Consider the following 16,122-nt stretch of genomic DNA (forward strand, 5'->3'; position numbering starts at 1 on the left):
GCATTCGGGTAAAATGCTGGTCAGCTACTCTGATGTTAGAGATTGGTGTAAGTTTTTTAGGCAGCATACCAGGGCACAAATACTCGTCCTTTTGAATCGCCCTGCAGAAACTGTCTCCCGCGATTTAGATTTGTTGTAGGCGAATCTATCCTTGGTATGGCCTTTGAGGTTTATTATATATAGAGGACTATTCGGTCATACTTCTGGAATTTTTTCTTCAGTCTGGGACAGGTCGTGGCCCGGAAAAAGCAGTTCTCCTTGCCTGGGCAGTGCTCAATAGTGAAGACATACTCTAGCAGCAGTAGTAATGCCTAGCGAGGGGGCTTCTCTTTCATGTCCCTCATCGAGCAGAGCCTCATGATCGCTATGTGGTCAGTATGTAGTTATAATTACAGGTCATCCATATAGGACCTGAAACACATGATCACCAGATACTATTGAAACATTTTCGTGTAATTTCAGCTCTACTAGTACCTATCCTTAATCTTTTATGCATTCGTTATATTGTCTTTGGCCAAAAAGGTGTCCCAGGTATTTCAGCTAACTTTTTCTGAGTGACATTTGTTTGATTGGGAAGTGCTCACTTGAGACACATGGACTAGTGTTGTATGCTTGTTGCAGGAGAATGTTCCCCACTCTGAAGGCGCGAGTGTTTGGCCTAGACCCTACTGCGGACTACATGCTGGTGATGGACTTCGTACCATGCGATGACAAGAGGTACCGCTACGCCTTCCACAGGTGTGTACTTGCTGCATGCGTGTTTAGAGTTAGCGGGTGCGGTTATTAGTTATTTACTACACAATTTTATAAAGAATTTAAATACTAGGTCCTAATAAGCATTCAATATTTAGTTGAATCAATTTAAATAATTATTTTTAAAATTCCAGTGTTACTGAACACTAGTCATGTCTTATTAGGAGAACTGTGTACCTAGTTAATTTGTATTGCTGTATGAAAAAAAGTGTTATTATGTAAAACAGATTAAAGATTTGTAACATCGAAAGCACCTTCTTCCTGGTATGTGTGGTGTAATTTTTTACAAAAACATTAGGCAAATATGGCAGTACTAGCTGCAGTACCCTGCGTTGCCCGGGTTGAACACAGGGTGAAGGGGACCTTTTTCGAAATCAGATGTAGTTATTATCTTTGAAATATTTGTGCAATGGGAGTGCATAACTTGATGTAAGTTTGTCCAAAAAATTACATCAAGTCAGATGTAGTTAGTATTAGCTTCTTAATTTGAATGTCAAGTGTGCAAAATAATTTATATCACTTTCAGATCCCGACAGACGTTGTTCTGCCATTGTTATTTACCTGTATATATCAAAAAATTGGTGGTCTGTATGTAATCTAGACTTTATAAAGCACTATAGAAAAAAGCTGAAAAATAAGAGATTACTAATATTGAAATGATTCCATTATCTAGCTAATGCTCAGCATGCATTGCAATGCCTCATTCAGTTTTGTTTTGTAATATGTTTAAAGTAGTTACACATATACAAATCATCTATTCATCTCTCTAAATATACATTTATCTCTATTTACATCTATATATATGTATATCTCTGTCTCTATTTATCTCTTTATATCTACATATATACATATATACCTCCCACTATCTCTATCAATTCTATATATAAATCTCTTTATAGCGCTATGCATTTATATATATCTCTTTATCTAATCCATTTAATTCTCTACACCTCGATCTATCTCAACTTATCTCAGTAGTATATAATAGGGCATCCGGGGACAGGGTCCAGGGTGTGGTGTCTGTGGTGTTTTCCGCCATCTTGGATTGTGACGCCACGGCGGCCATCTTGGATGAGTGTAACCTTGACCTTAGACCTTGAACTTGACCCCGACGGCCATTTTGGATCCGCCATCTTGGATCCGCCATTTTGGATGATGTCATTGTGTTCTAGAAAATTCCGGCGATGTGTTTTCTGCCATTTTGAATTATGACGTCACCGTTGCAATTATAGTTACGGTCGCCATCTTTAACTTTTTTATTTATTATCCGATTTCAATGAAATTTTTTTTAAAAATTATAAAAAAAATTAAATATTAAAATTTTAATAAATTATTTATAAAAAAAACAAACATGTACGACACGGAGTTCGGAGTCCTCGGTTCGAACCCGGTGAGGGCAAAAAAAAATTAAAAATGGCGACCGATCCTTCCCCCGTGGTGGGTGCTAGCAGACTGACTCCCACCACTTTTTTTCAAAGCATATATATCGTCATCTAGTATGACGTCATGTCCGCCATCTTGTCTTTGATGCTGGAAGCCATCATCATTGTATCGTCGGCGAGAGTGCGCTGACGACATGTTAGTTTAGTTCTTATCCGCTAGAGTGCAGTAATCATTTATTACTGTGACACCCGCCATCTTGAAATTTGGCCGCCATCTTGAAAATCCGTAATTATTTAGCTAGAAATTCGGGAAAAGTTCCAAAATTCATTAAATAAATCACTCATTAATTTACATATTGATTCGATCCGCTCCTGTCCTTGGTTCGATACCCGATCGATGCAATAATGGTTAATTTTATGAAAAAAAAAATAATTTCAATATACCATGTTCAACATTCGTAAAGAGGCTCTAAATCCTCTACGACCATCATCCTATCAGACATCAAGACCACCATATTGGAAATTCGTAATTTTTATGCTAGAGATGGGGGAAAAAGTTCAAAATTCATTAAATAAATTGACAATAAATATACTGATTGAATAGATCGACTAAGGTTCTTGGTTCGATCCCTGGCCGATAAAAAAAAACAACTTTCCTATATTTTAAAAAAGTACCACAAAAGTGTCAGGTTTGAGAAAATAAAAACACCGCAAGTTCCTTTAAAAAAACTTTTATTACATACATACTACACTACTACAAGTACAAAAAAAATACACAGACAAATTACTAAAGTTTTGTGGATTTCTCGATTCAACAGTCTTCTTGTTGTATGGTACTACAAATGTGTATTACATAATCCCGTAATTTCAAGTTTTTGATCTTCTCACAGTACGTGCAGTCGGGTGATGGAACACCGCTGGATGCTCCTTCCTTCATCAATGCCACTGGAACTGTTGACAACCATTGTAACACTGCTGACATGTTAACTTCTGAAGCCTTTGAGGTCTGCTCTGCGGAAGATGTTGCACGCGTCGAAATCTCCTGCTGTGCTGAGAGAGTAGGTGTAGCTGTAGACGTCGTTGTCATCGTGCTCTGCACTGATGATGGTAGACCTTCGTTCCAGGTTGGTATATATAGTGGTAATGATGCCATCGAGTAATCAAGAATAGCTAGATACCGGTATATTATGTTATACAAGTATAACTATCCGATCCGTTCATTACCGCAGCCAGAGACGGACTGAAGTCCATATCACCAGGGTCTCACTTATATAGACTCATCAGTCGGTACAACACATGAGTCAAAACAAGAACCATGTTCATTATACTCACACTTAACTTTCTCGGAGCCTTTTTTATAATGAAGATGTAAGCTATCAAGACGTGAAATTAGTTTTTTGCACTTATTGCACTGAAACTGTATTCTTTTAACATTATTAGAACAACTGCTTCTTTCATGTCTGCGAGCATTTGAGGTGATAGTAAATGATGCGTCACAGTATTTGCACTGACGCAATGTATGCTCTTCATTAGAAAGAGAATCCATTGCTGACGATGAAACTTCGGATGATGGTGGTATCACATCTGTTGAAATCTCCTCCAATGTTGACACCGTCGTTGCCAACGGGATATGCTCCTTCTCCATCGTAGCTGTCGTCAAGGTTCCCGTAGACGATGGTACAACCTCCGAGTTCAACGTTAAAGACGGTAAAGATGCCATCGAGGTCTCAAGAACAGCTAATTGACACGACTTATGCACCAGAAGAAACAAACTAGGTGATCCTTACACCGCCGACGTCAGTAACAAAATGAGCGTCCTGCTGTCTAGGACTCGCTTATATACATGCACCGTATGGAATAATACGCTAATCAAATCAAGAACCATTTACAATAATACTAGAGTCAAATCTACAAATTAAAAAAGAGGATCATTTGATCGAAAAAAAAATTCGATCTCTCCAATATACGCCAGGCTCCAAGAGCTACAATTCACGTCATCAGATCCATCTACATTTTGCTCCTATGCTTCAATTGACCATTAGCTGCAAGTGATCCAACAGCTCCATCAGCTTCAACACGTAATGTACGCAATGTACGCGCAATACATGCAATTTACACGCAATAAATGTAATGATTACACAGTACACACAGGAAACGGAACGTACACACAGTACACACACACAGAAAACGGAACGTACACACAGTACACACAGGAAACGGAATGTACACACAGTACACACAGAAAACGGTACATACACAAAGTACACACAGGAAACTAAACGGACACACAGTACACACAGGAAACGGAACGTACACACAGTACACACAGGAAACTGAACGTACACACAGTACACACAGGAAACGGAACGTACACACAGTACACACAGGAAACTAAACGTACACACAGTACACACAGGAAACGGAATGTACACACAGTACACACAGGAAACGAAACATACACACAGTACACACAGGAAACGGAACGTACACACAGTACACACAGGAAACGGAACGTACACACAGTACACACAGGAAACTGAACGTACACACAGTACACACAGAAAACGGAACGTACACACAGTACACACAGGAAACGGAACGTACACACAGTACACACAGGAAACGGAACGTACACACAGTACACACAGGAAACGTAATGATCGCACACATACAGTAGCGGAAACACACACAGGCTTAGTTGGAAATCAGAATACAAGAAATAAAAACATTAAATTTTTACTTTCAATATTTTATTACTTCTCAACATTACACAAATACAAGTAAAAGAAGCCATTATTGTATGTAGCCAGCTTTCCTCAGTTCTTTGAGTATGAAGGATATTTCTTTGATGCACGGATAGTTTCCCGCACAAAGCGAGCCATGTAGAAGTCTTAGCCGGTCAACCAATATGTTTGGATCTTTCCATGATGTGTAATCAATCTCTTCTACCACCATCTTACTTGCTTGTTTATTATAAATACTTTTAATATCACAATCGTCCCAGTGATCATAATAAGCATTATCAGATTTATTTATTATAATACGTCGTTTCCATCGTTTCAGTCTCAGGACATCGCCACATTCTTCGATCTTGTCAGCTCTAGGTGCTTCATCACAGTCTATGCCTTTGTCAACAGCCTCAGAGTCACTGTAACAATCACTGTAGAAGACATCCTCTTCACCCAGATTACCGTATGAATTCGCTATCGATGATGTCGAAGTGTCTTTATAGTCTTCATGCTTCCTTTTTAGGAGTCCATCATTTTTACAAAGAATGGAGGATCTACTGAATATAGGCTTGAATGTATTCACACTTTTCACGGTGTTGATACTTCCATTAGTTTCAGTCTTCCCGAAGCCATTAGCATCCTTCAATTTATGTTCTTCCTCACGATCGGGTGAGCTAATACCATAACGCTCAGGACAAGGAAAATTATTGTCATAATGCAGATCACTCTTCTTTAGTCTAGTGGATCCATCGGTGTCCTCTATGCCGTAAGTAGTCTTGACTTTACATGAGTAGTATGTAAATGGGGCTACTAGATCTGGGTTCTGGGTGCGGATTGTGATTGTCGGTTCGCCATATTGGATTGTGACGTCACGGCGGCCATCTTGGATGGTTGTGACCTTGACCTTTGACCTTGACCTTGAATTTGATCTTCAAAAATCGCCAAAATCCTCCAAAATTGGGCAAAATTTGCCCAAAATTCCTCAAAAATCGCCAAAATTTCCATTTCTGTGGAAAAAAGTTCCGCCAAAAATTCGCAAAAAATTCCTCAATTCGAAAATCAGGATTTCGAAAATCCTCAAAAGTCGTTTTGCCCTAGAAAGAACCCTAATTCCTAAAACTGGATTAAAACTCCTAAGAGATAGCCGCTTATAAGCCATTTCTAGGAATAAGGATACCATGACCGTCATCTTGGATTATGTCGTCACCGATGCATTTTTCGTTACGGCCGCCATCTTTAACTTTTTTATTTATTATCCGATTTTAATAAAATATTTTTTAAAAATTATAAAAAAAATTAAATAATAAAATTTTAATAAAACATTTATAAAAAACAAACATTAACGACACGGAGTTCGGAGTCCTCGGTTCGAACCCGGTGAGGGCAAAAAAAATTAAAAATGGCGACAGGCTCCTTCCGTAATGGTGGCTGCAGGCAGACTGACTCCCACCACTTTTCTTAAAGCAGATATATCGTCACCTAGTATGACGTCATGTCCGCCATCTTGTCTTCGTTGCTGGAGACCACCATCTTGTTTTCGTCGGCGAGAGTGCGCTGACGCCATGTTAGTTTAGTTCTTATCTGCTAGAGTGCAGTAATCATTTATTACTAAGGTGCCCGCCATCTTGAAATTTGGACGCCATATTGAAAATCCGTAATTATTTAGCTAGAAATTTGGGAATATTTCCAAAATTCGTTAAATAAATCACTCATTAATTTACATATTGATTCGATCCGCTCCTGTCCTTGGTTCGATACTTGATCGATGCAATAATGTTTGTTTTTATGTAAAAAATAATAATTTCAATAAACCATGTTCAACATTCGTAAAGAGACTCTAAATCCTCTACGACCACCATCCTATCAGACATCAAGACCACCATATTGGAAATGCGTAATTTTAATGCTAGAGATCCGGGAAAAAGTTCAGAAATCATTAAATAAATTTCTGATCAATAAACTGATTAATTAGATCGACTAAGGTCCTAAGTACGATCCCAGGCCGATACAAAACAACTTTAATATTTTAAAAAAGCACCACTAAAGTGTAAGGTTCGAGGAATTAAACACCACAAGTTCTATTACAAACATAATATTTATTACATAATTTCTATTCTACTACAGGATCACTTACGAAAGCCAGCAATCTTATAATCATTTAGTTCCGCAGCGGTGTGAAATGACTAATTCTTAGCTCCAATCGGTTTATACTAGACAGAGTCCAGCCAGAACCTTTACAGACATAGTCCACCTCTTCTTGACAGAGTTTCTGGATACCGTTTTTAACAGTTTGCTTCACATCGTTAGAACTGTAAATTACTGCAGCCGATGTCTTGAATGCACACTTCTTCACTTTGTCATCGAACGGATATGGCTTTCCATATATACAGTCCAACCACAAGTTATATTTCAAAGGTCCGTTTGTTGCTACATCATCAGTAAGCTGATTGATTATCTTCTGTCTGATATCGTCAAGAAAATTACAAATGTCCTTCGACTCACCGAACGTATTTAGATAATAGTAGTCTTTCAAAGTTCCACGAAATGCAGACTGCGCCAAGTAGAAGCCATTATCGTTCACTTGTAATGCTCCGAACACAGTCTTAGGTTTAGTTCCATGTTCAGACGTCATAACAATCGGTTGCTGGGCATCTGTTTATTTGGTTGTACGCTTTCGTGTCTCCAATCTAAAGCGAGGAGCCGAAATGTCGGCAGGTAGTTCAGCAGTAGGAGCACAGACTCCACCTTTACATTTTTTCGCATGATGTCGCAAACTGTCAATTCGAGTAAACCATTTAAGGCACTCATCACATCGAAACTTCATGCGAGAAGGATTCTTCGTGCATTTGCTCCGCTCATGTCTTCGTGCATCATGGGAAAATGCGAACGACGTATCACAGTAGCTGCAAGGATACCGTGGTGATGAAGACGATCCTTTCAGACCCGATCCAGATACAGACGTTGCAACAGTAGTACCATTTCCAGGCATTCTCTTATGCACATCGATGCATCGTTGTTGCGCCGAAACCTTTACTTTCTGCCGCACAGCAGGACCTTTGCATGCCTTCATGTGCGTTTTCATATTATCTTTTCTGGCAAACTGCTTATGACATTTCTCACAAACAAACATTTTACGATATAGGTTCTTGGCACATTCGCTCCTCTCGTGTCGCCGGACATTGCTGTTGTTTGAGAAAATCTTGTCACAGTAACAGCACCGATGTTCGCTAGTTGTCAAATTAGCATCCATTGAAGTCTCCATCGAGGTCGTATCGTCGATCGTCGTGGTTTCCTGCACATCCAGCTCAGTAGTCATTAAGCTATCTTCTGCTGGTGGTATCACATCTGTTGAAATCTCCTCCAATGTCGATGTCGTCGTCGTTGCCAACGGGATCTGCTCCACCATTGTCGTCGCTGACGTCAAGGTTCCCGTAGACGATGGTACAACGTCCATCGAGTTCGGCGTTAAAGTCGGTAAAGATGCCATCGAGTTCTCAAGAACAGGTAATTACACGACTTATGCACCAGATGAAATAATCTAGGTGATCCTTACACCGTCGACGACAGTAACAAACTGTGCGACCTGCTGTTTGGACTCGCTTATATACATGCACCGGATGGAATAATACGCAAGTCAAATCAAGAACCATTTACTTTAATACTAGAGTCAAAACAACATTAAAAATAGAAGGACCATCAACGAAAAAGCAGCACATTTGGAAGCACCGACAACGAAAAGGCAGCACATTTGGAAGCACCGACTACGAAAAGGCAGCACATTTGGAAGCACCGACTACGAAAAGGCAGCACATTTGGAAGCACCGACTACGAAAAGGCAGCACATTTGGAAGCACCGACAACGAAAAGGCAGCACATTTGGAAGCACCGACAACGAAAAGGCAGCACATTTGGAAGCACCGACAACGAAAAGGCAGCTCATTTGGAAGCACCGACAACGAAAAGACAGCTCATTTGGAAGCTCCATCAACAAAAAAAAAAAAAAGGCAAAAAGGAAGCACAAGTTACGAGATCTATGTCTTAGTTAGAAATCAGGGACACAAGAAATAAAAACATTAAATTCTTATAATTTAAATTATTTATTTTATTGCTTTACACTATACAAATGCAAGTAAAACAAGCCATTATTGTATGTAGCCAGCATTCGTCAGTTCCTTGAGTATGAAGGATATTTCTTTGATGCACGAATAGTTTCCTGCACAAAGCGAACCATGTAGAAGTCTTAGCCGGTCAACCAATATGTTTGGATCTTTCCATGATGTGTAATCATTCTCTTCTACCACCATCTTCCTTGCACCTTTATAATTATTATGATCTCTGGTGTCTTCCGTTTTACCACCAACCGCAGGGTAACTTTCATGTTTGAGACGGTGATCATCACAAGCTTGATCAGATTTATTTAATATATCACGTCGTTTCCATCGTTTCGGTCTCAGGACACCGCCACATTCTTCAATCTTGGCAGCTTTAGGTGCTTCATCATAGTCTATGTCTTTGTAAACAGCCTCAGAGTCACTGTAACAATCACCGTAGAAGGAATCGTCTTCACCCAATTTACCATAATAATTCGATGTTGATGATGTTGAAGTGTCTTCATCGTCTTCATGCTTCCTTTTTAGGAGTCCATCATTTTTATAAAGTAGGAAAGATCTACTTGAATTCGGCTGGAATATATTCTCACTTTTCACGTTAAGGATTCTTCCATTGTCTTCATTCTTCCGTAAATCATCAACCTCCTTCAATTTAAGTTCGTTGTCGAGATCGGAAGAGCCAAGAAAATTATTGGCGTAATGCAGATCACTCTTCCTTAGGCTAGTAGATTCATCGTTGTCCTCTAGCCTGTACGCAGGCTTAGCGCTACAAGTTCTGCCATGTCTTTTTAGGCTCTCTCTCCGCGTAAACGACTTGCTACATCTAACACAACTTATCATATTGCGCAGTGGATTTTTAACACAGTCATTCTTCTCGTGTTGTCTTTTATTCTTTCTCAAGATAAACTCTTTACTGCAAAACTTACACCTATGTTCTTTCGATACAGCGTCAGATCCCAAATCGGAATTCATATTAGTTACTGAGACTAACGTCAGATACCAATTGAATGTTTTAAATTAGATCCAATACTTAAATAGAAATATTTTCATATTTCAACAGCGAGAATTAATATATCTCATGCAAAAGTACTTTATGCATGTAGTTCTGCTTTTCAACAACAGATGTCGCCACATGTTGCTTGCAGGTAAATAATATTTAGTTCTTTTATGCGGGATGCGGGATGCTCACTAACGATCGCAAAAGAAGGATGGCTTCGCTAGACTCCAAGGAAAAGGAAGTTCGTCTTGCATGTTGGTGCTCCACAGATGTCTCATGGCGTAATATTAATTTGACTGAGTAATGATATTTTTTAATTCCACCTGATAAAAATATTGCAAGTTTTGATTTAGTAGAAGAAATTATCGAATTAAATGTAACTCCAAATAAAATGACATGTCTCATTAGTCAAAAAAAAAAATCCATGCAGACAGCGGTTTCTCAGAATAGTCAGAAACACTTGAAGAAACCACAGGAATGATTGCAAGAACACGGGAAAAACCATCAAAATACTGACAAGAATAATCAGGAGCACACGGGAAAAACCATCAAAATACTGACAAGAATAATCAGGAGCACACGGAGAAAACCATCATAATATTAACAAGAATAATCAGGAGCACACGGAGAAAACCATCATAATATTGACCAGATTAATCAGAAGTACTCGGAGAAAACCACCACATGTTTTCTTTGATATCATAAAATTACAGGAAAAAATATTTAAAAATAAAAATAAATTAATAAAAAAAATACATAAATTTCTGGCTTGTACAAGAACTCTATCTTTGCTCAACAATGATAAGTTTACAAGCTAGAAGAAACTGTTTATGCATTTTTTTTATTAATTTATTTTTATTTTTAAATATTTTTTCCTGTAATTTTATGATATCAAAGAAAACATGTGGTGGTTTTCTCCGAGTACTTCTGATTAATCTGGTCAATATTTTGATGGTTTTCTCCGTGTGCTCCTGATTATTCTTGTTAATATTATGATGGTTTTCTCCGTGTGCTCCTGATTATTCTTGTCAGTATTTTGATGGTTTTTCCCGTGTGCTCCTGATTATTCTTGTCAGTATTTTGATGGTTTTTCCCGTGTGCTCCTGATTATTCTTGTCAGTATTTTGATGGTTTTTCCCGTGTTCTTGCAATCATTCCTGTGGTTTCTTTAAGTGTTTCTGACTATTCTGAGAAACCGCTGTCTGCATGGATTTTTTTTTTGACTAATGAGACATGTCATTTTATTTGGAGTTACATTTAATTCGATAATTTCTGCTACTAAATCAAAACTTGCAATATTTTTATCAGGTGGAATTAAAAAATATCATTACTCAGTCAAATTAATATTACGCCATAAGACATCTGTGGAGCACCAACATGCAAGACGAACTTCCTTTTCCTTGGAGTCTAGCGAAGCCATCCTTCTTTTGCGATCGTTAGTGAGCATCCCGCATCCCGCATAAAAGAACTAAATATTATTTACCTGCAAGCAACATGTGGCGACATCTGTTGTTGAAAAGCAGAACTACATGCATAAAGTACTTTTGCATGAGATATATTAATTCTCGCTGATGAAATATGAAAATATTTCTATTTAAGTATTGGATCTAATTTAAAACACTCAATTGGTATCTGACGTTAGTCTCAGTAACTAATATGAATTCCGATTTGGGATCTGACGCTGTATCGAAAGAACATAGGTGTAAGTTTTGCAGTAAAGAGTTTATCTTGAGAAAGAATAAAAGACAACACGAGAAGAATGACTGTGTTAAAAATCCACTGCGCAATATGATAAGTTGTGTTAGATGTAGCAAGTCGTTTACGCGGAGAGAGAGCCTAAAAATACATGGCAGAACTTGTAGCGCTAAGCCTGCGTACAGGCTAGAGGACAACGATGAATCTACTAGCCTAAGGAAGAGTGATCTGCATTACGCCAATAATTTTCTTGGCTCTTCCGATCTCGACAACGAACTTAAATTGAAGGAGGTTGATGATTTACGGAAGAATGAAGACAATGGAAGAATCCTTAACGTGAAAAGTGAGAATATATTCCAGCCGAATTCAAGTAGATCTTTCCTACTTTGTAAAAATGATGGACTCCTAAAAAAAAAGCATGAAGACGATGAAGACACTTCAACATCATCAACATCGAATTATTACGGTAAATTGGGTGAAGACGATTCCTTCTACGGTGATTGTTACAGTGACTCTGAGGCTGTTTACAAAGACATAGACTATGATGAAGCACCTAAAGCTGCCAAGATTGAAGAATGTGGCGGTGTCCTGAGACCGAAACGATGGAAACGACGTGATATATTAAATAAATCTGATCAAGCTTGTGATGATCACCGTCTCAAACATGAAAGTTACCCTGCGGTTGGTGGTAAAACGGAAGACACCAGAGATCATAATAATTATAAAGGTGCAAGGAAGATGGTGGTAGAAGAGAATGATTACACATCATGGAAAGATCCAAACATATTGGTTGACCGGCTAAGACTTCTACATGGTTCGCTTTGTGCAGGAAACTATTCGTGCATCAAAGAAATATCCTTCATACTCAAGGAACTGACGAATGCTGGCTACATACAATAATGGCTTGTTTTACTTGCATTTGTATAGTGTAAAGCAATAAAATAAATAATTTAAATTATAAGAATTTAATGTTTTTATTTCTTGTGTTCTGATTTCTAACTAAGACATAGATCTCGTAACTTGTGCTTCCTTTTTGCCTTTTTTTTTTTTTTTGTTGATGGAGCTTCTAAATGAGCTGTCTTTTCGTTGTCGGTGCTTCCAAATGAGCTGCCTTTTCGTTGTCGGTGCTTCCAAATGTGCTGCCTTTTCGTTGTCGGTGCTTCCAAATGTGCTGCCTTTTCGTTGTCGGTGCTTCCAAATGTGCTGCCTTTTCGTAGTCGGTGCTTCCAAATGTGCTGCCTTTTCGTAGTCGGTGCTTCCAAATGTGCTGCCTTTTCGTTGTCGGTGCTTCCAAATGTGCTGCTTTTTCGTTGATGGTCCTTCTATTTTTAATGTTGTTTTGACTCTAGTATTATAGTAAATGGTTCTTGATTTGACTTGCGTATTATTCCATCAGGTGCATGTATATAAGCGAGTCCTAGACAGCAGGTCGCTCAGTTTGTTACTGTCGTCGACGGTGTAAGGATCACCTAGATTATTTCATCTGGTGCATAAGTCGTGTAATTACCTGTTCTTGAGAACTCGATGGCATCTTTACCGACTTAAACGCCGAACTCGATGGACGTTGTACCATCGTCTACGGGAACCTTGACGTCAGCGACGACAATGGTGGAGCAGATCCCGTTGGCAACGACGACGACATCGACATTGGAGGAGATTTCAACAGATGTGATACCACCAGCAGAAGATAGCTTAATGACTACTGAGCTGGATGTGCAGGAAACCATGACGATCGACGATACGACCTCGATGGAGACTTCAATGGATGCTGATTTGACAACTAGCGAACATCGGTGCTGTTACTGTGACAAGATTTTCTCAAACAACAGCAATGCCCGGCGACACGAGAGGAGCGAATGTGCCAAGAACCTATATCGTAAAATGTTTGTTTGTGAGAAATGTCATAAGCAGTTTGCCAGAAAAGATAATATGAAAACGCACATGAAGGCATGCAAAGGTCCTGCTGTGCGGCAGAAAGTAAATGTTTCGGCGCAACAACGATGCATCGATGTGCATAAGAGAATGCCTGGAAATGGTACTACTGTTGCAACGTCTGTATCTGGATCGGGTCTGAAAGGATCGTCTTCATCACCACGGTATCCTTGCAGCTACTGTGATACGTCGTTCGCATTTTCCCATGATGCACGAAGACATGAGCGGAGCAAATGCACGAAGAATCCTTCTCGCATGAAGTTTCGATGTGATGAGTGCCTTAAATGGTTTACTCGAATTGACAGTTTGCGACATCATGCGAAAAAATGTAAAGGTGGAGTCTGTGCTCCTACTGCTGAACTACCTGCCGACATTTCGGCTCCTCGCTTTAGATTGGAGACACGAAAGCGTACAACCAAAAAAACAGATGACCAGCAACCGATTGTTATGACGTCTGAACATGGAACTAAACCTAAGACTATGTTCGGAGCATTACAAGTGAACGATAATGGCTTCTACTTGGCGCAGTCTGCATTTCGTGGAACTTTGAAAGACTACTATTATCTAAATACGTTCGGTGAGTCGAAGGACATTTGTAATTTTCTTGACGATATCAGACAGAAGATAATCAATCAGCTTACTGATGATGTAGCAACAAACGGACCTTTGAAATATAACTTGTGGTTGGACTGTATATATGGAAAGCCATATCCGTTCGATGACAAAGTGAAGAAGTGTGCATTCAAGACATCGGCTGCAGTAATTTACAGTTCTAACGATGTGAAGCAAACTGTTAAAAACGGTATCCAGAAACTCTGTCAAGAAGAGGTGGACTATGTCTGTAAAGGTTCTGGCTGGACTCTGTCTAGTATAAACCGATTGGAGCTAAGAATTAGTCATTTCACACCGCTGCGGAACTAAATGATTATAAGATTGCTGGCTTTCGTAAGTGATCCTGTAGTAGAATAGAAATTATGTAATAAATATTATGTTTGTAAAAGAACTTGCGGTGTTTAATTCCTCGAACCTTACACTTTAGTGGTGCTTTTTTAAAATATTAAAGCTGTTTTGTATCGGCCTGGGATCGTACTTAGGACCTTAGTCGATCTAATTAATCAGTTTATTGATCAGAAATTTATTTAATGATTTCTGAACTTTTTCCCGGATCTCTAGCATTAAAATTACGCATTTCCAATATGGTGGTCTTGATGTCTGATAGGATGGTGGTCGTAGAGGATTTAGAGTCTCTTTACGAATGTTGAACATGGTTTATTGAAATTATTATTTTTTACATAAAAACAAACATTATTGCATCGATCAAGTATCGAACCAAGGACAGGAGCGGATCGAATCAATATGTAAATTAATGAGTGATTTATTTAACGAATTTTGGAATTTTTCCCGAATTTCTAGCTAAATAATTACGGATTTTCAATATGGCGTCCAAATTTCAAGATGGCGGGTACCTTAGTAATAAATGATTGCTGCACTCTAGCGGATAAGAACTAAACTAACATGGCGTCAGCGCACTCTCGCCGACGAAAACAAGATGGTGGTCTCCAGCAACGAAGACAAGATGGCGGACATGACGTCATACTAGGTGACGATATATCTGCTTTAAGAAAAGTGGTGGGAGTCAGTCTGCCTGCAGCCACCATTAAGGAAGGAGCCTGTCGCCATTTTTATTTTTTTTTGCCCTCACCGGGTTAGAACCGAGGACTCCGAACTCCGTGTCGTTAATGTTTGTATTTTATAAATGTTTTATTAAAATTTTATTATTTAATTTTTTTTATAATTTTTAAAAAATATTTTATTAAAATCGGATAATAAATAAAAAAGTTAAAGATGGTGGCCGTAACGAAAAATGCATCGGTGACGACATAATCCAAGATGACGGTCATGGTATCCTTATTCCTAGAAATGGCTTATAAGCGGCTATCTCTTAGGAGTTTTAAGCCAGTTTTAGGAATTAGGGTTCTTTCTAGGGCAAAACGACTTTTGAGGATTTTCGAAATCCTGATTTTCGAATTGAGGAATTTTTCGCGAATTTTTGGCGGAACTTTTTTCCACAGAAATGGAAATTTTGGCGATTTTTGAGGAATTTTGGGCAAATTTTGCCCAATTTTGGAGGATTTTGGCGATTTTTGAGGATCAAATTCAAGGTCAAGGTCAAAGGTCAAGGTCACAACCATCCAAGATGGCCGCCGTGACGTCACAATCCAAGATGGCGGAGCCGGCTCTCGGCTCCACACCCAGAACCCAGATCTAGGACATACATTTACATACTACTTACATGTTTTACCATGTCTTTTTAAGCTGTCAATTCGTGTTAACAACCTGCTACAGTGAGAACAGCTTAACATGTTGCGTAGTGGGTTTCTAGCACAATCATTCTTCTCATGACGTCTAGCATTCCTTCTCATGACAAAATCCTTGCCACAGTATCTACAGCATTTTCCTTCCGATTCAGCTATAGATAACAAACCACGATCCATGGTAGCTTCTGGGACTAATGTTAGATACAA

General features: G+C 38.9%; 1 protein-coding gene across 1 annotated transcript in view; it reads left to right on the forward strand.

The window, feature by feature from the left end:
* LOC134535720 (T-box transcription factor TBX10-like) overlaps positions 1-16,122 on the forward strand; it is a 591,112-nt gene that overhangs the window by 206,321 nt on the left and 368,669 nt on the right. Inside the window, exon 3 of the mRNA XM_063374928.1 lies at positions 622-738. Within this exon, the coding sequence (XP_063230998.1) occupies positions 622-738 (117 nt within the window). The remainder of the gene's footprint in view (positions 1-621; positions 739-16,122) is intronic.

Source organism: Bacillus rossius, chromosome 10 (assembly GCF_032445375.1).
Source record: "Bacillus rossius redtenbacheri isolate Brsri chromosome 10, Brsri_v3, whole genome shotgun sequence".
NCBI classification, from domain to species: domain Eukaryota; kingdom Metazoa; phylum Arthropoda; class Insecta; order Phasmatodea; family Bacillidae; genus Bacillus; species Bacillus rossius.